General features: G+C 50.8%; 2 protein-coding genes across 5 annotated transcripts; one reads left to right on the top strand and one right to left on the bottom strand.

The window, feature by feature from the left end:
* The first annotated feature begins 209 nt into the window (after positions 1–209).
* On the top strand, positions 210–3,823 carry Rita1 (RBPJ interacting and tubulin associated 1). Of its 3 annotated transcripts, none has more exons than XM_029476982.2 (4): positions 210–523; positions 727–843; positions 1,101–1,452; positions 2,923–3,823. In XM_029476982.2, exons 3-4 carry the CDS (start codon positions 1,184–1,186, stop codon positions 3,413–3,415), a joined length of 762 nt encoding a protein of 253 aa, XP_029332842.1. In that variant the 5' UTR covers positions 210–523; positions 727–843; positions 1,101–1,183; the 3' UTR covers positions 3,416–3,823. The 3 variants fall into 3 exon arrangements, with proteins under 3 accessions (XP_029332842.1, XP_029332841.1, XP_021019133.1); XM_029476981.2 differs by having other exon boundaries at positions 727–850; XM_021163474.3 differs by lacking the exon at positions 727–843.
* A 1,539-nt stretch (positions 3,824–5,362) lies between these two features.
* On the bottom strand, positions 5,363–24,107 carry Drc10 (dynein regulatory complex subunit 10). Of its 2 annotated transcripts, none has more exons than XM_021163280.3 (5): positions 24,004–24,107; positions 12,226–13,036; positions 10,531–10,764; positions 7,595–7,666; positions 5,363–6,227 (listed from the first exon to the last, which is right to left on the bottom strand). In XM_021163280.3, exons 2-5 carry the CDS (start codon positions 12,943–12,945, stop codon positions 5,874–5,876), a joined length of 1,380 nt encoding a protein of 459 aa, XP_021018939.1. In that variant the 5' UTR covers positions 12,946–13,036; positions 24,004–24,107; the 3' UTR covers positions 5,363–5,873. The 2 variants fall into 2 exon arrangements, with proteins under 2 accessions (XP_021018939.1, XP_021018940.1); XM_021163281.3 differs by having other exon boundaries at positions 10,630–10,764.
* Between the last annotated feature and the right edge of the window lie 14 nt (positions 24,108–24,121).

The raw sequence follows: 24,121 nt of genomic DNA, 5'->3' as shown, positions 1-24,121 counted from the left end.
CTAACTGCGCGAGTACCAAGCTGTGAGAGATGTGGTAACTTTAAAGAGAGCAGGACCTGAGGTATATAACAACTGAACGTGTGGACAAACTCGAGGAATGTACCAACTACGCAGAGTTGACCCTACCAAGGGGCGGGGCCTAATGGCTGCACAGAAGAGGCAGTGGAACGTACCATCAGCGCAGGGGCGGGGTATAGGGACGTACCAGTGCGCAGGGGCGGGGCGTCGCTCCGGTTGCCCAGCAAGGGATGCGGGTGGGCGCGTGTCGCTGTGGCGCCCTTGCGGATTCTGTGCTGTGAGGCTTTAAATGTGGCGGAGACGGAGCTTGCTGGCCGGAGGCTCCAGGAGAAAAAGCACCAGGCATGGAGATCCCGTGACGCCTGCGCTTTTAGCTCTGTAAGCTGTCCGGTGCGTTGCTACTCCGCTGTTGGGAGCCTGAGCTGGACTCGGGGAAAATGGATTTCATTTGAGACTGGTTGGCGAGGACTGGAACGCACCACGCTTGCAAAGCGCTTTGCACAAGGTAGGAATGGGGGGCGACAGTGGCTTGGGAGCCCCTTTCCCTCTTCCACCCTAATTAGTTTGTCTGGTTGGTGCCATTCCCCTGCACGCCCGCAGTCGTACTATAAATATTTGTTGAGCATACACTGTAGGGTGTAATTGTGTATTTACTTATTCATTAAATATTTGCTGACGGCATTTTCTCCCGTCTTCACAACTAAAAAGACAGGAGTGCCTGCTTTAGCCTGCGGCATGCACAAAGCACGGGGTTCGAACCCATGCACCTCAGACGCCAGGAGATCGTGCAGTTCTCCGTGGGAAGTAGAAGCGGGAGAATCCGAGGTTAAAGGTCATTCTTGGATATATAATAAAGTTTAATATAGTGAGTTTCAGGCCACCTTGGGCTACTGAAATTGGGTGTCGGGGACGGGCAAGGAAGTGAAGCACTTCCAAGGTACCCACTGAACAACAGTAGTCCTTTGAGAAAAACCAGTCGCTTTCCCTCAGCAAGAAAAAGCCCTTTTTGCCCTTGGGCTTGTTATTCCAAGCTGCTACTCTTACTTGGAAGAGCTCATAGCTCATTCTGACTCCTATCACAGGGAGCCCTGGAGGTTGAGTCTGTCAGGCACACCACACCCACTGGGCAACGTGAAGACCCCGGTGGCACCGGCCCAGCAGCGGAATGAAAGCCCTCCACCTTCAGCACCGCAGCCCCACCAGCTACAGGGTCAAGGCCAGGGCATCCTATGTGGATGAGACCCTGTTTGGCAGCCCAGCAGGAACCAGGCCTGCTCAACCAGACTTTGACCCACCCTGGGTGCAGAATTGTAACCGTTCCAGAGGAGTAGGCCCAGGACCACCGAAGGGCTCTCTGGCCAAGAGAGACTGTGAGTCCCCCTCTTCCAGGGGCAGCACCCCAAACCTCACACCAAGGAAGAAAAACAAATACAGGTAAGGTGGGGGGGTGCACTCCTGTATTAAGGGTGGCTGTCTTGGTCCCTTTCCTGGTTGCTGTGATAAAATACTCTTGGCAGAAGGAACTTGGGCAAGAAAGGGTTTATTCTGGCGCATGGTTTGAGTTGCTCTCCTTGGTTATAAGAAGTCGCAGCAGTGTGGGGCGGAGATGGTTGGTCACATTGCATGCTCAACACACTCTCTTGCTTTTATTCAGTCCCAGGGCATCTGACCCCCTCCCCCCCCCGCGCCCCCCCCCCCCCGACAACCCAGGCATGTGCAGGTAAAACACTAGTACTAAGGGGAAGGTCTATCATAGGCATGGCAGCGGGCCAGCCTGACATAGCTGATTGCTCTCTGCCACTCTCCTTCCTGGTGATCCCAGATCCTGCCAAGGTAACAATTGAAACTGACCACCAGAGTAGCCGTCAGGTCTCCTGGAACAGCTTGTTAGGGACCTGTTGTGTGGCTATGGCCAAGCGCCTTGGTTCTTTTTTTTTTTTTAAGATTTATTTTATTTTATGTATATGAGTACACTGTAGCTGTACAGATGGTTGTGAGCTTTCATGTGGTTGTTGGGAATTGAATTTAGGACCTGGACCTCTGCTTGCTCCAGTCGGCCCCGCTCACTTGGACCAACCCTGTTTTCTCTGGTCGGTCCCACTCTCTCAGCCCTGGTTGCTCCGGCCCAAAGATTTATTTATTATTGTACATAAGTATACTGTAACTGTCTTCAGACAGCACCAGAAGAGGGTGTCAGATCTCATTACGGGTGGTTGTGAGCCACCATGTGGTTGCTGGGATTTGAACTCAGGACCTGTGGAAGAGCAGTTGGTGCTCTTACCCATTGAGCCATCTCACCAGCCCCATAAAAATTTATTAAAGGAGATTCTGGGGAGGAGGGGAACTATTCAAGCAAAAATAATGTATTTCTGCTGAGCTCATATAGACTTTTTTGGAAAAGTACATTTATATTTGGTTGTTTTTGGATGGGAGGGACGTGCACTGGTAAAGGCCAAAGGACGACTTGTTGGAGTCAGTTCTTTCCTTCTACCTCGTGCATCTGGAGGATCAAACTCAGGCTGCAGGTTGCCAGTCTTGGCCACAAGCACCCTTACCCACTGAGCCATCTCGCTGGCCCACACTCCTGTGGAGCTTTTTGCTGTCCCTAAGCAACAGTGTCTGCTACTTCTGTTTATGTGGCACTTAATGGGCCTAATCACTCCCATTAATCTGGAGCTGAGCAGATTCAGGAAGGGGTCTGTCATCTGTCCTTTTGTCTCCAGGTGCAGAGAGTGGGAAGCCCCGAGCTGCTTTGGACCGATACCTGCCATTGTATTAAAGAATGTCAGGCTTATTTGTGGGTACCAGGCAGGCTCTGCTGCCTCACTTTCTCATGGGAAGTGAAGTTGCAGAGGGCTTTAGGATCATTGCCACCACCGGTCACAGTGCCCTTCCCTTTTCCAGGCTGATTGGCCACGCCCCATCCTACTGCGATGAGTCACTGTTTGGCACTAGCAAGGAGGGGTCTCGGATGGCCGTGGGGGATGCTGCCAAGCTCCGGACCCTTTTCTGGACCCCACCAGCCACCCCTAGGGGCAGCCACACACCTTGCCCCAGGGAGACCCCTCTGCGAGCCATTCACCCAGCTGGACCCTCCAGGACAGAGCCCAGAGTGACTGCAGGCTCCCAGATGTCATCCCAGGATGGGTTGGGTGTTCCCCACTCTCTGGGACAGAGGCAGTCCCATTCACTCACCCACTTAACTGTCCCCAGCACCGGTCATCCAGCTTCCAGTGCCCCCCAGACCAATGGGCCTTGGAGTCCCCGGCCTAGCACATCAGGGGCGACTGTCCAGAGTTCCCTGGTCACTCCCAAGGCATGCTCAGGTAGTGTTTCAGGGCCAGCTACCCCTCGGCGAGGGGCCTGTCCTCCCAAGCCAAAGCCTCCTTGGAAGTGAGATTCTCACCAGGGATGCTTTTGGCCCAAAGCCAGGACTCAAACTCAGGACTCAAACTCAGGTGGGGTCCTATAGAGACGATGGTCCCCAGGGCCACCAGATGCTGGAAAAGCCTCCACGGGGCGCCACGGTGAGGATGGGCCATATTGTCCTAGTCCCCACAAGCTCAGGATGCCCCCAGCCTTCTCTGCAGGGTGTTTGGGGTCCTTGAGATGTCGTCTCTCTAGCCGTGTCTCAGCCGCCTTCTGCATCAGTGCCAAGCCCCACCCAGCTCCCTGGAAAGGATTATGTTTTTTACAGTGATCTGGAGACTCTAAGGAAGTGTCCTGGGCTGCGCATAGACCCAAGGGGGTGGGACATGGGAAGACATTATTTTAGTATTCATGTATTTATTCCACGTATTAAATGAATTTGGATCACTAAAACCGGTAGTGTGTTACTTTTCCCCCTTGAGTAAAGGTCTCCGTCGGCCTCAATAGGGGTGAACTAGACAGCAGGTGATCAGAGGATGTGATTAGATGTGACAGAAACGTCAGTGACTGCTGAGGGCCCGGTCCATCAACTCTACACACATAGGTTTGTGGGTGGTTCTTGTCCACCCTGGGACATAGTAAGAGTCCTTGGCTAGCAATTGTCTTGTTGGGCAGTGGGGATATAGCTCGTGGTAGAGTGTTTGCCTAGCATATGTGAATGGCCCCTGGATTCAGTCACCAGCAACCCCCCAGCCCAACAAAACAACAGGGCTCAGTGATGAGCCGAGTAGAGAGACCCCTGGGTGCTCAGCACTGCCCGCAGGCTGCAGGGGCCCCTGGGCCTCAAGCTTCACCCAAGGTCCTGCATCCTTCCTTGGATGATGGGCCTAGGACCTTGAGCCTCTCCTTGTCCCCTCCCTCCCTAACATTCCAGAGAGACCAGTGGGCATCTCACCCCCGTCTAGGGGTAGCCAGGCCCAGGGACCCAGCCATGCCTGGACAGACATGCTTTGTGCTTTAGCCATGTAGGGTATTGAAACTTCTAGAACTTTCATGAAGAATTGGTTGGTTTCCCTCCTGTTTGTCTGTCCCGTCCTTCCATGTTAAGAAGACACGAGCTAGAAACACATTCTTCCGTCTACACTGAAGGAGAGCTGAAGCTCAGGGTGAGGCCACCAGCTAGCTGACACCAGGCCTGGAGTCTGGCTGTGAACAGGAACCACAAAAAGTGGAGGGAGGAAGGGGGAGATTGGAGAGAGGACCCAGCAGCTCAGAGTGCTTACAGCTCTTCCAGAAGACCTGGGTTTGGTTCCCAGCACCCACGTCAGAAGGCTCATAACTGCCTGTAACTCCAGTTCCGAGCCAACACCGTCTGACTTCTGCAGGCACCAGGCACACGTGTGATTCATATATATATATATATATGGGCATGCATGAGTATGCATGTGCGCGCGCACACACACACACACACACACACATTTTAAGATTAAAACAAAGTAGGAACGGAAGGGGTGGCTCGTGGGTTACTGCTCTGTCAGAGGGCCTGAGTTCAGATCTCAGCGCCCTCTTTAAGTGGTTCACAACAGCTTTTAGCTCCAGTTCCAGTGAAGTACACACCCAGCTGTGGCCTCTGTAGGCACATACACATAAATAAACAATCCTTTTTCTGTTTTTTTGTTTTGGATTGTTTTTTTTTTGTTTTTTGTTTTTGTTTTTTTTTGTAAGACAGGGTTTCCCCCCATGTAACTCTAGCTGTCCTAGAACTAGCTTGGTAGACCAGGCTAGCCTCAAACTCACAGAGATCTTCCTGACTGAAGGGATTAAAGCCATGGCTGGGCCACTAGGGTCCCCCTCCCCTGCCCCCTCCCACATCCTTTTGTTTTTCAGAGTGGAAGGAGCCAGCGTTCTTGTGATTTCAGCATTTAGGAATCAGAAGCAGGAGGATCACCTTAAGTTCAAGGCCACTCTGGGCTACATGGAAATAAAGCTGGCAGAGTGGTTGCTGCTGCACGGAGAGATACTGTCAGGGGTGGTGTTGACAACCTTGCAGAAAGGGCTGTTAAGTTTCTATGGGAGAATTTTCAATTCGTGGAATTCTAACAACTGGTACTTTTTAAAACTCATGGAACAGTCTGAGCACACACACACACACACACACACACACACCCACACCCGCTGCTGCCCTCCTGACAGCTCAGCTAAGACTAGGGCCTCATTTTTCAATGAAGGTGTGGGAGGATGGGGATCCAAAGTTTGCACCCTCCTCAGGATGTTGCGCCCACGGCCTCAGCCTCAGCCTGGGACAGACAGGTCTGCTGAAGGGTGAGCCACTGAGTGTGGTTTAAAATGGGTTTTGTTGTTTGTCTTTTTTAATTTAGCCATCATCAAAGCCAGGGATGGAAGGGCTGGAACAGAACAGGGGCTTGGTTGGGACCCGGTAGGGCGTGGTGGAAGCTGAGCAGGGGCGGGGCCAGACCAGGATGTGGTCACTTCTTCTTGCCTTTGCCCTTGGCGGCCTTGGGTTTCTTTTCCTTGGCCTTCTCTTCCTTGGGCTTCTCCTTGCCCTTCCCCTTGTCTTTGCCCTTCCCTTTGCCCCGCTTCTTCTTCTTGGACCTGAGTATGGAGCGCACCAGGTAGCCCTTCCACACCGCCTGGATGAGCGTGGCGGCTCTCACCATGCGCACCATCTCGCGCTCTGCCTCCACCCGCTTCTTGGAATTGATCTCGCTCTCGGCCCGGATCTGGGAGAACTCCTCCACCAGCACCGCGTGCCTCTCCCTCAGCTCCTCCAGCTGCAGCTTCTCCTCCTTGTGGATGCTCTCCAGGTCCTCGTATTCGTCCTATGCGAGGAGCATGGCTGGAGGTGCGCAGCACCCGGCATGGCCTTCCCGTTCCCCATGCCCGGCTTCCAGCCCAGCCAGGTAGGATACAGAGCCTATCTGTATATTTATACCTGGGTTCACTCCAAGAAAGATCCGGCTGAGCAGATCTCAGAAAGGAGGGAGGGAGGGAGGACCAAGGGTTGTGAGTTGTGCAAACCTATGTGCTTTTGTTCTTGTGTAAGTGCACATGTGAATGAATGCTCTGTGTGTGTGTGTGTGTGTGTGTGTGTGTGTGTGTGTGTGTGTGTGTGTTATAGGTGGAGGCTGGCGGTCAAGGTCACGTGTCCTCCTCGGGCTCTCCACCCTACTTCCTGAGGCCAGGCTCTCTCACTGAACCTGGAGCTTGCTGGACAGCAAACTCCCAGGATCAGCCTGCCCGTGCCTCTCCAGCGCTGTGACCACAGGTGCACATTGCCACTTTCACTTCTCACATGGGATGCAGGGGACGCGAACTCGGGTCCTCAGGTTTGCATGGCAGACATCCTACTGAGCTAGCATCCCAGGTGTTGGCTTCTCTCCACCTTTAGGAGAGCTTTGGTTTTCCTCACTTCAAACACTGGGACAATTCCAAATACCAGGGCCAGTTTCTGGGATCAAGAGACCTTCGGGTTTCAGTATGAACTGGTCCTTCACAGACACTTGTTTTGGAGGCCTGGTTCCCACTAGGTGGCGCTGTTGAGTAGTGACTGAATAGGGAAAGCTCCAAGCTCATCTCTGGGTTACCCAGTGGATGCATCGCTAAACAGACAGGAGGAGAACCCTTCTGGGAGGAAGTAGTTCGTGGAGGGGGAGTGGGGTGGGCCCTTAAAAAGTATCTTCTTCTTGGTCCGAGTCTCCCTCCCTCCTCCTCCTCCTCTTACCCTCTCCCTCTCCCTTTCCTCTTATTCCCAGCTACCCTGTGCCCTCCTTCCTCCTCCTCTCTATTCCTCCCTCCCACCAGCATCTACAGATCTATCAGGGGGCACAGCTCATGAGCGATGCCAGTTTGAAACCTTCAGACGACAGTGAGGACCGTCTCGATTCCCTGCTTTATTCGGGAGCCTGGCACCTGGACCTTTTGGGTGCAGAGTGACGGGGGTGGGGGGTGGGGAGGGCTCGCCTGTGAACCGGGAGCAGGCAGGAGCTGAGCCGGGCTGTGAGAGAGGACCATGGGAGGTGGCTATTAGGTGGAGCCACGTGCTTCTGGATGAATCTGGATTTCAGCAGTTTCAGCTTCTCCTCTCTTTCAAAGGGTCTCCAGGGAAGGCTCATACCTAGGCCACCTTGAGCAGCTCCTACCCGACCCTCCCTCCCCCAATCCCTCAGGAGGAACCCCCGGCACGTACCTGCTTCTCGCCCATCTCCATGTCATATTTCTGGATCCAGTTCTCGATTTCTGTCTCCACTTTGTATTTTTTCTTAAAACAAAAAAGTCCAGGCAGGGCCCGTTGTTAAGTTGGCTCAGTAGGTGGTAGAGGCACTTAGGACTTAAACTAAGGACTTAAACTAATTCTCTGACGCCACAAGGGAGCAGCAGGGAGCTGATAGCAGGGTTCTCCCAATCTCCATACAGGCATTGTGGTACCTGTATGTCCACAGGCACACACACACACACACACACACACACACACACATAACATGCACACACACACAATAATAATCTTTTTTAAAGGGTGAGCTCCCAGCTGGAGGTGAGGCTCAAAACCTTTGCCTAGCAAGATCCCCAGTACTTACAAAATTAATTCAAAAAACATTTGGGGCTGGAGAGAGGGCTCAGCAGTTAAGAGCTCGAGTTTCTCTTCCAGAGGACCCAGGTTCAATTCCTAGCTCACGAACCTCGGTAACTCCAGTTCCAGAGGATCCAGCATCTTCTTCTGGGCCTCTGATGAAACTGCATACATGCAGTGCACAGACATACATGTAGGCAATACAACCGTGTACATAAAATCAGAATTGAGGGCGCTGGTGAGATGGCTCAGCAGTTAAGAGCACTAACTGTTCTTCTGAAGGTTCTGAGTTCAAATCCCAGAAACCACATGGTGGCTCTCAACCATCCGTAATGAGATCTGATGCCCTCTTCTGGTGTGTCTGAAGACAGCTACAGTGTACTTATGTATAATAATAAATAAGTCTTTGGGCCGAAGCAAGCGGGGTTGACCAGAGCGAGCAACCACATGAAGGCTCACAACCATCTGTACAGCTACAGTGTACTCATATACATAAATAAATAAATAAATAAATAAATAAATAAATATTAAAAAAAAAACAATCAAAATTGAAATAAGAAAACACTTGGACCAGGCACAGTGCTTTGATCCCAGAATCCAGAGGGAGGTGGATCTCCAAGTTCGAAGCCAGCCTAGTCTACATAGCAAGTTCCAGGACAGCCAGGGCTACACAGCGAGACCCTGTCTCAGTAAATAAAAAACCTCCCCCCCCCCTACATAAAATGGGATGTGATGCAACCACAGAAATGAATGGAGCAAAGGCACGGCCTTCACCAGGGGTGGACTTGGGGATGGTGGCGAGGGAGAAGACAGAGCAAAAAAGCAGACTCCATTCGCAGGGTGCGCCATAATGGAGGATGAGCAGCTGCCAGAGCGGGGATGAGGGGGAGCGCCCTGCCTGCGGGCAGTTAGAGTTTTAATTTTTTTTTTTGGTTTTTCGAGACAGGGTTTCTCTTTATAGCTCTGGCTGTCCTGGAGCTCACTTTGTAGACCAGGCTGGCCTCGAACTCAGAAATCCGCCTGCCTCTGCCTCCCGAGTGCTGGGATTAAAGGCGTGCGCCACCACGCCCGGCTTTAATTTTTTTTTTAATTTTAAATTTAAAATTTTAATTCCATTTATTTATTTTTTTTGTGGGAGGTAAGTGGGCACTGGGTCACCAGGCATATATGGAGGTCAGAAGACAGCTGGCAGGAGTTGGGTCTCTCCTGCCATCACAGAGGTCCCGGCGAGCAGAGTCAGGTTGTCCAGCTTGGCAGCAGTCTCCGTTACCGACTGAGCCGTCTTGCTGCGCTCCCCCCTCTCCCCCACCCCCTCTCCCCCTCTAGGCGGGTTGCAGGAAACTGTAGATATGATACCAAGTGGGCTGCTTTTAAATGGATATTTGTATTTTATGTGGATTTTTACCTCAAATGAAAAGGAGCAGATAGTGGGTGTCGTGATGGGTGCATGTGGTCATAGCCCTTGGCAAAGGAGTGGGGGTGGGGTGGGGTAGAGGACTGTTGTGAGTTGGAGACTTCTTTGGGGTGCACTGACTGACAACGGTCTTTTCAGTGTGTGTGTGTGTGTGTGCACAAAAGCAATAGTGGAATATGGGCAGGGGAAGAAGACAACTTGCAGGAACGGGTTCTCTCCTACCCTATGGGTCCTGGGGATTGAACTCAGGGTTTCAGGCTTGACTGCAAGTGTCATCCCCCCCCCCAGCAGTCCTCCCAGCTCTGCATCCTCTTTAACAAAACCAAAGGTGCCTCTAGATTCCCCAGAGCTGTTCTCAGTGTGGGCCCTGAAGGCAGGCTGGCTCCAGCACTCCCACCCCCCACACCCCTGTGACCCTCTGGGACTGTCCACCAATCTAGTGCAGACCTCGGCCTTTTGTCTAGAGACACACAACTTCCATGAGATACTCAGAGGGTCAGGACACTGGAAAAGACTGGGGACTGGCCTGTGAGAAGGTGTCCTCGGAAAGAGACTTGAGAGGTGGTCGGGGCACGGTTCAGACGGGGAACAATAAAGCAGCCGTGCTTGACACATGCCCACAACACGCGCTGTGCCCACACTTCCAGCTATGCTTCCTCAGAGCTCATGGGAACCAGACACGGAAGGGTCCTGTTCAGTTTGCCTGAGGGTCATGAACTACTTCAAGAAGGGGCCATCAGCCGGGCGGTGGTGGCGCACGCCTTTAATCCCAGCACTTGGGAGGCAGAGACAGGCGGATTTCTGAGTTCGAGGCCAGCCTGGTCTACAGAGTGAGTTCCAGGACAGCCAGGGCTATACAGAGAAACCCTGTCTCGAAAAACCAAAAAAAAAAAAAAAAAAAAAAAAGAAGGGGCCATCATCCTTTCGGGCTCAGGGGAGTCCAGGGACTTTTGGGAGGTCACTGAGCTTTAGTGCCCTAATCCTGGGATAGGGATTTGAGCTCCTTGCTCCCAACTCTTGGTTTGGCTGCTTCCCCTTCCCGCCTCCCAGGAGATCCCACCTATCCTGGGCTTTCGCACCACTGGGCCAGCCCTGCTGCCCCCACCCCCACCCCCACTGTACCCCTGAGACCTCAGGGCACCTTCCTTAGCGCCTGCTCTGCCTCCCGGTTCTCCATGACCAGGTTGTGGTACTGTGCCCGAAGTGCCAGGATGTCTTGCTGCGTCTTGGCCAGCCTGACCTGGGAGGCCCGGAAATCCACCTTCTGCTGCTTCTCGGCCTCCTGCTTCGTGCGGAGGAGGCTGTTCTCCGAAAACTTGAACACCTGGTGCAGATGGTTCTTCAGCTCCTGGATCACAAAGTTCTCCTTCTCCACCTAGGCCAGGACGGATGAGGACAGGGCCCTATTTAATAGCCACGCAGTCCTCCCGCCCCCAAGGTTCCAAACCAGACTGGCTTATGCTTCTCTCCAGCCTGGGACCACATGCTCCCCTCCCCTAGGAAAGGGGTTGGCCAAGGCCTACAGGCCAAATCCAGCCAGCCATAGCTGTCAATCAAGTATTATTGGGACACAGCCCTTCAGTCCTGATACTGTCCATGGCTGCTTCCACACTAACAGCAGAGACATGTTGAGACTGTTAGCCCACTGAGCCCAGTGTGTGGGATGTGTGACCCTTTGGAGATGGGATACGGAGCCAGAAAGAAAGCTGGCAAGTGTGTGCAGGACGACAGTAGCCATGGACGACCCACAGCTGCCAAGATGCAACAGATCTGAGACTCATTCTAATGCACTCTCAAGGAAAATCTGGGTGGGGGATGGGGCTGGTTGGAATGCACGTACAGGTGCACTTTAAGCTGCCTGCAGAAGCTTTGGATGTCACAGCTCTGTGTTCACAGCTATAGAGTGGCCTGCATGTGTGCATGTGTGTGCTTGTGTGTACAGCCTCAACTGTCATCCACCTCTCTCTTTGGCCTGGAGCTTGTTGGCTATGCTAGGCCGGTGGGCCATTGACTCCCAGGGGTCCTCCTGTCCCTGCCTGCCCAATCTCAGGGGACAGAGTGGCTCTGGAGCCCACACTCAGATCCCCTGGCTTGCACAGAAGGCTTTGTCTTCACGGAGCCATGCCCGGCCCTGTGCGCGTGAATGCAGGTGCCTGTGGTGTCCAGCAGAGGGCGTGAGATTCCCCGGGAGAGCTGGAGTTACCGGTGTTTGCAAGCTGCTGGCCATAGGGCCTGGGAACTGACCTCTGTTGCTCTGTAAGAGCAACGTGTATTGGGAGTGGTGGCACACACCTTTAATCCCAACACTTGGGAGGCACAGGGAGGTGAGACTCTATGGCGTTCCAGGCCAGTCAAGGCCATAGAATGAGACCCTGACTCCAACAGACAAAAGCCTGCACTTTTAACCTCTGAGCCATCTCTCCAACTCCTCCCCCACGTGTCTGGTGTCTATCTTACCAGAGACAAAGGACCCACTTAGCCGGTGACACAGACACTTTGCCAACCCCTGGCTGGGAAGGTCTGCCTTGCTTGTCTGACTCAACTCCGATTTCTGTGTCCTCCTTGTCTTAGTGGTGCTGTCCCTAGTCCTTCTGGCCAGGATTTAGTTCTCTTGCATCATCCCTTGATATCACCCTGCCCTTGTCCTTCCTTGAGCTCCGGAGGTTGGGCTTTACCTACAGACAGACCTCCTAGGAAAATGCTCAGAATAATGTCTGAGGATTAAATGAAGGGAAAGAGCTATTGGAACCCATGAGAGAAGAGCCAAGTCCCAGAGGGTTGGCCCGTTCGAGTGCGGTTTCTCCCCTAACTTGGGGGATGCCTTAGGGAGGTGTACCTCTGACTCCTTGTTCTTCAGCACGTTGGCCAGCTCAGCCTGGAGGCCATCAATGACCTCCTGGTTCCTCTCGCTCCTTCGGCTGATGTCCTGTATGAATTGGTTCTTCTCCCTGACTTCCATGGGGCTGGTGAGTAGCTTCTCAAAGAGGAAACCTCGAAGCTCCACCAGGCCATCGAGGAGGCATTGGGCCCCCGGGCTTCTGCCTGGCGCCTGTACCTGTAACAGCCTGGTGAACTGAGGCTCGCCCAGCACGAGCCTCAGGACAGTCTTGGTGGAGTCTCGGAACTGGTGCGCCAGCGACAGCAGGTTCACCTTGTGCAGCTCTAGGGACAGTAGGCGTTCCTGGTTCCTAGTTTCCTCGGCTTCTTCCTCTTCCTCCAGCTTCTTGTGTCTCCTCTGCAGGATGCTGGCCCTCTCCACCAGGGTCTGGCCAATGTCCAAGTGCTCTCTTAGGGCTCTCACGAAATCCTCAGGCAGCGTGTCCTCCAGAGCCTCTGGGTGGGACTCCATGTAGGACATCAGGGTTATCAGCTCTATCTTGTGTATGGCCTCATCCAAGACTGACATGATCCTCTTGGCCTCGATGGTGTTGAGCTTGGATTTGGATGGGACTAAGGTCTTCATCGGCTCTGCTGGGACTAGACCTGTCCTCAGTGGGATTCTTTGGACGGCCAGTCTGTGGTAGGAAGGGGGTATGCTGGCCTGGTCCAAGGCCATCTCTGGAGAGGCTGCCTTTGCCTCGGTATAATCTGGTACTGAGGCAGCCGCCAACTCAAGGCTCTCCTGGATTTCACAGCCTCCAGTAACCCTGCAGAGGAAGGGGTGGCTGTGAGGTACATCGCCATTGGCCATGATGGCCACTGTACAGAACCTCAAAGCTACTTTTAGCTCTTTTGTCTTCAAGGTTTGGTTTGGAGATATGGCCCCTTATAGCCGAGGCTGTCCCTTCCTCCCGATCTGAGGGCTACAGTTATAGGCGTGTACCACCCTGGCAAGCTTATCTTTTGGCTTCGTGATGGTGCTTGAGCCAGCGGGGGTCAGGGTAGGAGGCCTGAGGGTGGAAGGCAGTTGCAGGCACATCTATCAGGCAAAAAGCAGCCTCTGTTCTGGGGACCAACCTCCAAGGGTTACCCAAGAGGCAGAAACAGAGAGAGGACAGCTTCAGGCAGCTGAGGTCACCCAGCAGCCCCAGCAGTACTGCAAGATCAGAGTGCAAACGCTGTCTGATCAGAGAGTGGAAATGTCCTAGCCCCGACTTGCATTTCCCCCCTACCCCACGTTGATGCTAAACCAGCAGGAAACCAATTCAAGAGCCTGGGCCACTGGTGTACCACATCAGCAGGCCAGGATGTGGAGGAGTCCGGGGCAAGGAGCAGGACATGCTGAACATTAGGTCGGGACAGGGACAGAACAGGATGGGCCACAGAATAGGAGCGGACACTGACACAGGAGGACAGGTCACACAGAGTAGGACAGGATAGGACAGGACATGGACAGAGCTGAACAGGGGCAAGGCCAACCAGGGTGGGTGACTGTGCACCAGCACACACCAGGAGCGTCTGTGATCAGGTATGCATAGTGTGTGCATGTGTGTACATGTGCATGTATGCACTTCTACATATTATATGTCCCCATGCAGGCCAGATATCACTATCAGGTGTCTTTCTTCATCTGTCTCCTTACTTTTTGAGACAGGGTCTCTCGCTAAACTGGAACCTCACCAGCTTGGGCAGGCTGGCCGCCAGCAGGCCAGTGGGCTCACCTCCCCAAGGCTGAGATTACAAACTCTTGCCAACGTCCTTGGCTTTTCGTGTGAGCTCTGGGGATGGAACTCAGCTCACCATGCTTGTGTGGCAGGTACCTTCCCAAGGCAGCCATCACCCGTAATCCCGGCCGGGCGAGTTTTTTTGGGTATTGATTTGAAAACTGGGGCAGAGTTGTAACAATAACTTCAAAATTCAGAATACAGAAAGTTTCAGGGGATGTGGTATCTGCTAAGACCAGCACCCAGGAGGCACAGGCAGGGTGATGGCTGAGAGTTCAAGGCCTGCCTAAGTATATTTTCAAAAACTCCAAAAGTAAGTAAGTAAATAAGTGAATAAAGTTAAGCCAGGCAACTGGTGGCGCATGCCTTTGATCCCAGCACTTGGGAGGCAAGACAGGTGGATCTCTTGAATTCCAGGCCAGCCTGCTCTACAGAGTGAGTTCTAGGACAGCCAGCGCTACATCGAGAAACCCTGTCTCAAAATAAACAAACAAAATAATTATTCACCAGGTGCTGTGGGGCTGGCTAGTAATGCCAACACATGGAAAAAAAGACAAGAAAGAAAAGAAGGGAGGGAGGGAGGAGGCTAATCCATTTTCCTGAAAATCAAATCAAGTCCTGAACTAGAGGTTCTCAGCACGTGGGTCAAGACCCACCCCCCGTGAATGGGTTGCATATCAGATATCTTGCATATCAAGATAGTTACATTGCAGTTATGAGGTAGCAGTGAAATAATTTTATGGCTGCTGATCACCAGCACATGAGAAACTGTGTTAAAGGGTCACGGCTCTGTTCTGAAACAGAAAGGGCATCAGGGTAACATCTGGGATGTCACTAAATCCAAGGTTTGGCTAACAGAACTGTATGGATAGTGACTTACATATTTGTTTCTCTGTTTGAGACAGAGTCTCATGTAGCCCAGGCTGGCCCGGGACTTGTTGTGTAGCAACTCCTGCCTCCATCCCCAAAGCCTGAGGATTGCAGGCGTGTGTGTGTGTGTGTGTGTGTGTGTGTGTGTGTGTGTGTGTGTGTGTGTGAGTGTGTGTGTGTGTGTGGTCATTGGTTACCCCGGGCTGGCAATGTTACTTTCTTAGTTCTGACCTATAAAGTAACATCAGGGGACGCTTTCGGAAGAATGCAGAGAATATATATACAATATATAATATATATCCACAATTGTTACGAAGTAAAAGATTTGTCTTGAACTCAATGGAGACATCAGAAATTGTTGCCAAATTCTTTGGCAAGCTGAGCAGAGGGTCACACACCTTTAATCCTGGCACTCAAGAGCAGAGGCAGGCGGATCTCTGAGGTCGAGGCCACCTTGGTCTGCAGAGTGAGTTCCAGGACAGCCAAGGCTACACAGAGAAACCCTAACTCTAAAGAAAAGACTTAAAACTTTGGTTGCACAGTGGCTGGATCGCAGTCCTTGCTGGGAGAACTAAGTCTGGTTGGGGGGCCTGGGCTCTCTTTACTGTAAGGCAAGACTCCTTAGGTTTGAGCACAAGGCTCAGACATGATACGTCTTCAACAGACAGCTAATATTACATTATAGGTCCAGGGAAGCCGAAGTGTGAGCCTGGGACATCATGGTGTCCTGTACGAATGCCAGCCACAGCCAAGTACCTACCTCTGTGCTCAGCCTGCCCCCTCTGCATGCCCCTTGCCTTACTAACTGGCTCTGACATCCCCACACAGACCTCATTAACTGGTCACTATCTTTCCCTTCTCCAAAGAAGCAGGGTCTGCCAACACCAGCAGGGGCCCATCAGGGTGTGTTACACACTTCTGTGACTTAGGGAAGCCTGGAGAGAGTATTTGGAGGAGATTGGGGGAGGGCAGAGGACTCGCTCTCAGACCTTAGGCTCCTCAACCTCAGACTTGGACTTCGGACTCCTTGAAGTCTTAAGCTGCCAGCACCGGAGAAGACAATGGCACGGATGTCTCTGTCTGTGGAGGTCTGTGTCCTCAGGCACCAAGGTTTCCCTCAGGCAGCAGCCTCTCCCTGTCATAGATGCTCGTGGTTTGTGTAAAACCCCATGGGTGTGTTAAAGCGTGGGTTCCCAGCCCACAGAGCTATACAGGGGTGGTGGGACATTTCTTTTTTTTTTTTTTAAAGATTTATTTATTTATTATATGTAAGTACACTGTAGCTGTCTTCAGACACTCCAGAAGAGGGGGCCAGATCTCATTACGGATGGTTGTGAGCCACCATGTGGTTGCTGGGATTTGAACTCTGGACATTCGGAAGAGCAGTCGGGTGCTCTTACCCACTGAGCCATCTCACCAGCCCAGGACATTTCTTTAAGTGCTGGGGTCTGGTGGGGATTTCCTTTTGTGGCGGGGGGTGGGGGCGGGGGGAGGGTGTCTGTTGAGACCTCGGGGGCTTCATCATGGTGAGAAAGCTGAAGGACACTGCAGTCTTGGTGGACCTGTCTGTCAAATAGTCCTGTCCACTTTCTCCAGGGAGTAGGGACTCTGGCTGAGGGGAAACCACAGGGTTGGGGAATGCCAAGCTCCGTGCTCCTTCTTGAAGTCTCTCTTAATCCAGCCCCCCAAATTGTGTGTGTGTGTGTGTGTGTGTGTGTGTACGCGCGCGCGCGTACACACACACTCCTTGGCTGCTGTCTGAGCTCTGAAGCCTGGTTGGTCAGCGTTGCTTTCATTGCTGCACCCATTGCTTTCATTGTTTCTGTTGTTTGCCATGAGAGAGGCTCAACTGATCACCTTTGCAATCAAAGAGCCTAGGCCACAGACACAAAGCAGTAACTAAGTATCTAACGCATCTATGGTCAGAGGAGAGGGGTGCCAGGTCTGCTGTGAAGGATGGGAGGCTCCTTGGCCAATCAAAACTCACCCAGAGCCAGACCTTCTTAAAGGCTGAAGACCCAGCCCGAGGTGGCACCATCTTGCTTCCCTGGGAGACTCTCATTCCCTCTTCCTTGCTCTCTCATCCCACAGTGAACTCCCTAGGGGCCTTTTCCTGACTATAAAGTGTCATGGGCAGCTTCGGTGCCTCTCCTCAGCCCCTCAGATGAAGGAACCCTTGCCCCGCCCCGAGGCCACAGGATGAAGACAGGAAGTGTTGGATGGACAGACGGACGGACAGACAGAAGGGCTCACTTTTCCACATTGTTCTCGGAGTTCTCCCAGGCATCAGTCAAAACTCCCAGAATTCTCCAGGAGATGGAGGCTGGGAGCTCAGAGCCACGGGGGAATGCTTCCAATTTGCTTTCAGCCAAGTTGCCTCGTTTGCTTTAAAGGGCAAGCTTGTTTTCTTTGATTACCAAGACGCCCATCAGCTCCTGACAGCTTATTTGGGTGAACAGCCAGGGTGGGGGAATGGGAGAAGGGGCCGATGTGGAGAGAGGGGGTAGATGATGACGCCAGCAAAAATGACCCAAGAATCAGCTCCTTGAATTCTAATATGATGGCTCCCTGTCTTTTAAGATGCCACCAACCTTCATATTGAAATCGTTGCCAACCCAGCCTCCCTTTGTAAGATTCCTGCCCAGAGAGTGAAGCAGGGCTCCTGCTGGACTGTGACCTTAATTGTCATGAATTCTATTGATTCATCTTTATCATGCAAATATGCCTTCACTTCATTCAGATAGGCATAGGCCTCTTGGATATTTATTACTGCGCTCATATTTTGAAAAAAAAAATGTTTTCAACTAACAGAGCCCCTCAAATACTTGGAGAGAAGCTGGAAGAAGAAACCCCATCACCTGTGACTATGGGAAGGTCAGGTAGAGAGAGAAGGTCTTAGTTTAAGATTTTTTTTTTTTTTGTAATACTGGCCAGTGTTAGAACTTACCTATGTGCCCAACTGTTCTAAATACATAAGTGATCCCAGCTCTTGAAGAGGGGGGCGCAGGATGAGAAAAGTTCAAGACCACCCTTGGCTACACAGTGAGTTGAAGGCTATCCTGGGCTACACAATGAGCTGCAAGCCATCCCAGGCTATATAGGGAAACTCTGTCTCAAACAAAATAAAAATCAAGAAGTACTCTCTGAGCTGGGCATGGTGGCACACGCCTTTAATCCCAGCACTGGGGAGGCAGAGGCAGGTGGATTTCTGAGTTCGAGGCCAGCCTGGTCTACAGAGTGAGTTCCAGGACAGCCAGGGCTATACAGAGAAACCCTGTCTCGAAAAACAAAAACAAAAAAAAACAAAACAAAACAAAAAAACCTCTCTGTTTTGTTTTTTGTTTGTTTTTCAGGCAGAGTTTCTCCGTGTAGCCCTGGCTGTCCCAAAACTCACCCTGTAAACCAGACTGGCCTTGAGAGATCATAGAGAGGTCAGTCTGTGTCTGCCTTCTGAGAGCTGGGCTCAAAGGTGGGCATCGCACTGCTGAGCTAAGGAGTACTTCCTAAGGATGAGTGCTTTCCGTCCTTATAACCCTGCAAGGTCATGGTTATTTTCTCTGATTCACAGATAAGAAGAGGGAACTGAGAGAGAGGTGCAGGAGTCCAGTTAATCATGCTGAATGCATCCATTCATGCTCAGTGGTTAAAGATGCTGCTTACCAACACGGAGGACCCGAGTTTGAGGAAACCAACTCCTGAAAATCCTTCTTGACCTCCATACTTGTGCCATGGCATGCCAGCACACACACACACACACACACACATACACACAGGCACACACAATGCTACTCCTACTCCTGCTGACTTTATCTTAAGCCGCTATCACATAGTAGGTGCTCAGTAAACACTTGGCTGTCAGTAGATGAGGAGACTGTGGCCCTGCCTCCCTGTCATTTCCTGCAGGACTGTGGGGAATTGCAGGCTGGTCTCCAGTCGAGCTGAGGTCTGAACCCCGATGGTCATAATTCACCTACATGACAAGGTAGGCGTTCCCTCATGCTCCTGGAACTCCAGCCCCTGCCTAAGGTACCACCTCCCACAGCCCTCACAAGAGAAGCATGGTCAGTTGTCACATAAGCAATGGCCCAAGCTTCTGACCTTCAGGCTAAACTCCTCCCCAGTTACCTAGCAACAGTGAAGACCATAAAAAGGGTGCTCAGCCCGCCCGTCTTCTCACCTCTCTCTTCTCTCATTTCTCTCTCCTCTTCCCTTTCTCTCTGTCTTCTCCTCTCTCCTCTCTCTCTCTCTCTCTCTCTCTCTCTCTCTCTCTCTCTCTCTCTCTCTCTCCCCCTCTTCTCTCTTTCCCCTGCATTTCTATAATAAAGCTCTTAAACCATAGAGTCTCTGCTCTGCTCCATCAAGTTCCACTGCGCACTCTGGTCAGTGTTGGGAACTTCTTCCCTCTTCCCTGTCTTCCACAACCCTGGTGGCAAAGTAGCTCCGGGGGAGTTCCCAGGCAGGGCTGCCCCTTGGCCACCCCCTGAAGAGTGGGATAGAGGAATGCCCACCCAGGGATGAGTGGATAGGGTAGGTAGCAGCCCTCCCACGCCTGACTGACCAGAGAATAGGGAAACTCTGGCGGGGTGTGGGCATCTTTTTCCTATCCCACTTCTCCCCCGGCAACTCCCCAGGGCCTCCCTTTTTATTTTGTTCCCAACACAGGTTGATGCAGACGCAGTAATGAGATCACAAGCCAGATTGTAACCTCCATGAGAGCCAGCCAACGTGTCATTGGGTGTCTTAGTTAGGGCTTCCTGTTGCTGTGAAGAGACGCCATGACCAAGGCAATTCTTACTTAGGAAAACATTTCATTGGTGCTGGCTTACAGTTCACAGAGTTTCAGCCTATTATCATCATGGTGGGAAGCCTGGCAATGTGGTAGGTAGAGTTCTCTATCTTGATCCACAGGCAGCAAGATGGGGTGCTCTGTACCACACTGGTAAACCTTGAGCATATATATATATATATATATATATATATATATATATATATCCTCAAAGCCCCGCCTCCACAGCGACGCGCTTCCTCTAACAAACCCACACCTCCTCCAATAAAACCATACCTCCTAGCGCCATTCCTTATGATCGAACATTCAAACACACGAGTCTCTAGGAGTCATAGCTAGTCAAACCACCACATTTGGGTTGGTTTTTTTGTTTGCTAGGCAGAATCTCACTGTATTGACCATGAGATTCCCAACCTTTGCCTCCAAAGTAGCTGGAAACTACATTGTGTGGATTATATTTGGTTTCTGGAGGCCCCCTGGGACAGGCTTGTGGCAATGGTGCTGAAAGTGTCAAGAGAGAGGGTCTCGGCTGTGGCCAGGGGCTGCAGAGTTTCAGAGACAGGTAGGTGGCGGTAGGTAGCAACTGGGGATAGGTGCTCACATTGCTGCTTGCAGTGGTAAACAACCTTCTGCAGCTTGGAACAGACCTGGGTGAGGTCACCTGCACTTTTACAAGTCCCAAAGTGAAAAAGAGGAAGCCAGGGAGGGGCTCGCTATATAGTAACTGAGTTCACTTGGAGCCCAGTCCCTGTGACTCCCACACAGTCACATGAGTTTTTGTGATCTGATCACCCTCTCCAGGCTTTGGCTGCCCTTCTGTAAAATGGGGACAGACAGGGGACTTTACAGTACTCTCATATAAATGCAATACTACCAAATATGTCCAGCTTTTATGACTAATGCAAAAATGACAGGTAGGAGCTGAGAAGATGGCTCAGTGGTTAAAAGCACCTGCTGCTCTTGTCGGATCAAGGTTTGGCTCTCAGAACTCACATGGAGCAACCATTTGTCGCTCTAGTTTCAGGAGATTCAGTGCCCTCTTCTGGCTGATGGTAGTACTGCAAAATATGACACATTGCATGCAGGCAGGCAAAACATTCATACGCATTAAATAAAAAAAATCAAAAGAAAGAAAGAAGTCCCAAAGTACGACTATGGTATATCATTCTGCAGACTGAACAGAATAGGAGCAGAGGCAGGAGGATGCTGGGGATGTTGGCTTCCAACCTAGATGAGAAACTCCGGGGTTCAGAGGAACACACTCAGAGCTACAGAGGACACTTAATCCCTCTTCTGGTTTCTGTGTCAGATGCTTTGAATTCCTTTCTTGATCAAAGCATGCTTTAGAAATGTGCATTTCTGTTTGTACATGACCGTACAGTGGATTATTTTGGTTGTTTCAGAAACAAGGAAGGGCTGATAGTGACACATCTGCTTAGCATGTGTGAGTTCCTGAGTTCCATTATAGCATTAAGGCATGCACCTACACACATGCATACACATATACATGCACGTACATACACACATATAATCATATGGATACACATATACATGCATACACACATGCACACACACATACATACACTTTTTTTTTTTTTTTTTTTTTTTTTTGGTTTTTCAAGACAAGGTTTCTCTGTGTAGCCCTGGCTGTCCTGGAACTCACTCTGTAGACCAGGCTGGCCTCGAACTCAGAAATCTGCCTGCCTCTGCCTTCCAAGTGCTGGGATTAAAGGCGTGTGCCACCACTGCCCAGCATACATACACATATAATCACATGAATACACATATACATGCATATACACATGCACACACATACACATGCATGCACATATATATGCATGTATACACACATGCATGCATAAGTGAACAAGCATGCACACACATGAACATGCACATGCATCCACATGCACACAATACACACATATATGCACATCCTTATACACACATCCACATGCATATGCATACATACATATCGTGCACACACACATACACACATGAATACATATGCACAACACATACACACACATACACACAGGAAGTAAATAAAACAGAACTTAAAATGCAGGCTAGAGAAATGGCTTTGTCAGTAAAATGCTTGAATCTGAAGCTCCTTCACACCCATGTAAAAGCCAGGTGTGACACACAGAATAAGAAAATAAACTCTTCATCTTTAAAAGATATTAATTACCAGAGTATAAGATATCAACATAATTAATAATAGAGGAAGCACAGACTTCGTATTTGCCTGGTGTTTGGTGCAGTGTGAGCCTGCGTTATTCTTTCAATAATTAAGCCTGCACTGAGACTAGAAGAGGAGATGCATTTCTTTGTCCATTAAAAGGAAAAAGTTTCCTGCATTTGAGAGCATTTAGGTTAAAATATTTTCATTGGCTACAGGATCTAGCCCGTTGCTATAATAAAAGCTGAAGTTCAGAGATACTTTACCCTGATACTCTGTTTCAAATGTTCTTGATTTTTAATCACTTTTAATTCCAAGAACTCTCACTAGGACCTCAAAGAAAAAGTGTGTGTGTGTGTGTGTTTGTGTGTGCGCGCGCGCGCGCGCTCGCATGCATGATGTTCATATGAGTGCAGGTGTCTTTTGGGCCAGTAGAGGGCGCCGGATCACCTGGAAGTCGAGTTACAGGCAGTTGTGACTCATGAACGCTAGGAACTGAGGGCCCTCTACAAAAACAGTGTAATGTCTAAATGTCTAAGCTATCTTTCCAGCCCTCCCTCCTTCCATTTTAGACAGGATTTCATGCAACTCAGACTGCCTTCACTAATCATACTGTTATGGTTTATATATGCCCGGCCCAGGGAGTGGCACTTTTAGAAGGCCCTGTTGGAGTAGGTGTGGCCTTGCTGGAGTGGGTGTGGCCCTGTTGGAGTGGGTGTGGCCTTGTTGGAGTAGGTGCATCACTGTGGGTGTGGGCTTTAAGACCTTCATCCTAAACTGGGCATGGTGGCACACACCTTTAATCCTAGCAGAGGCAGAGGCAGGCAGATTTCTGAGTTGGAGGCCAGCCTGGTCTACAAAGTGAGTTCCAGGACAGCCAGGGCTATACAGAGAAACCCTGTCCCCAAAAACAAAAACAAACAAACAAAAGACCTTCATCCCAGCTGCCTGGAAGTCAGTCTTCTCCTAGCAGTCTTCAGATGAAGATGTAGAACTCTCAGCTCCTCCTGCACCATGCCTGCCTGGATGCTGCCATACTCCCACCTTGATGATAATGGACTGAACCTCTGAACCTGTGAGCCAGCCCCAAATAAATGTTGTCCTTATAAGAGTTGCCTTGGTCAAGGTATAAAGCGAGCAGTCAAAACCTAACTAAGACACACACTAAGCACTCAATAAGCCCATGTTAAATATGTGAATTATTCGTTGTATGAGCCAAGAGAATGTCCTAGGAAATGTTTAGCCAGAGGGAGTTAGGGTAGAATAAGTCGTGGCGGGGATTACTGCAATTAGCCTGGCTGTCACAGCACACACACATGTTGTGAACATACACTTGTGCACTCACATACAGGTAGGCGCCCACAGATACATATAAAGTAAAAATAAATAAAGCTTTACGTTATTTTAAAAGAGCGTGTATGGCTTTTTGGAAGGACTAGAGTTTAGTCCCCTGCACCTATGACAGGTGGCTCACAACTGCCCACCTGTAATTAATTTCAGCTCCAGAGGATCCAAAACCCTTTGTCTGTATTCACATTCACATATCCCACCAATGCAGACATAGTGATAATAATATTATTAATAATAAAACTTTAACAACAATTAAGGGGGAAAAAACCTAATTAGACCAAGGGTAGTAGCACATGCTTTTAATCCCAGTACTCAAAGGCAAAGACTGGTGGATCTCTGTGAGTCTGAGGCTAGCCAGACTGGTCTACAGAGTGAGTTCGAGACTACATAGTGAGACCCTGTTCCAAAATCAAAACAAACAACAAATCCTTATTTTAAGCATACACTGAAGGGGGTCACGCACCCAGCAAGCTGAGCTCAGAACATAGTGCGGACAGTGGGCACCAAAACAAACCAACCCAACCCATTACTTGAACTAAGTTCGATGTGAACTTCACAAATGGTATCAGTAAGAGATGAGGAGCGGGGCTATGAAATGGCAGGTGGACCAGACAGGAGGCAAGACTATCACAAGAGGATACTTGATGGTGCTTGCAGGAGGCCTAGAGGAGGACGGGATGGAGGTTGGGTAAGGGAGTGAGGACCTGGAGCTGGACAGGATGGCAAGTGGGGCGCGGACGCCTTTGCGGGGGGGGGGGATCACTGTACGGCGTGCCTACTAGGTGCACACAGCCTGCAGCCCGGGGCTTCCCCGCTGTCACTCACCAACTCCTCAAGATGCAAGTTTCTTGGCCCACAGTTAAGCAACTCGGCGGCCCTTATGTTGCTAGGTTACGAGCTACTCTTAGAAGGCGGGACTTTGCGTTTGACTGACCTCCTTTTT

This window comes from Mus caroli, unplaced genomic scaffold, assembly GCF_978045245.1.
Source record: "Mus caroli unplaced genomic scaffold, Mus_caroli_1 scaffold_4, whole genome shotgun sequence".
Lineage (NCBI taxonomy): Eukaryota > Metazoa > Chordata > Mammalia > Rodentia > Muridae > Mus > Mus caroli.
Note: the sequence above shows the minus strand (reverse complement) of the source record. Positions and strands in the feature narration are given on the sequence as shown.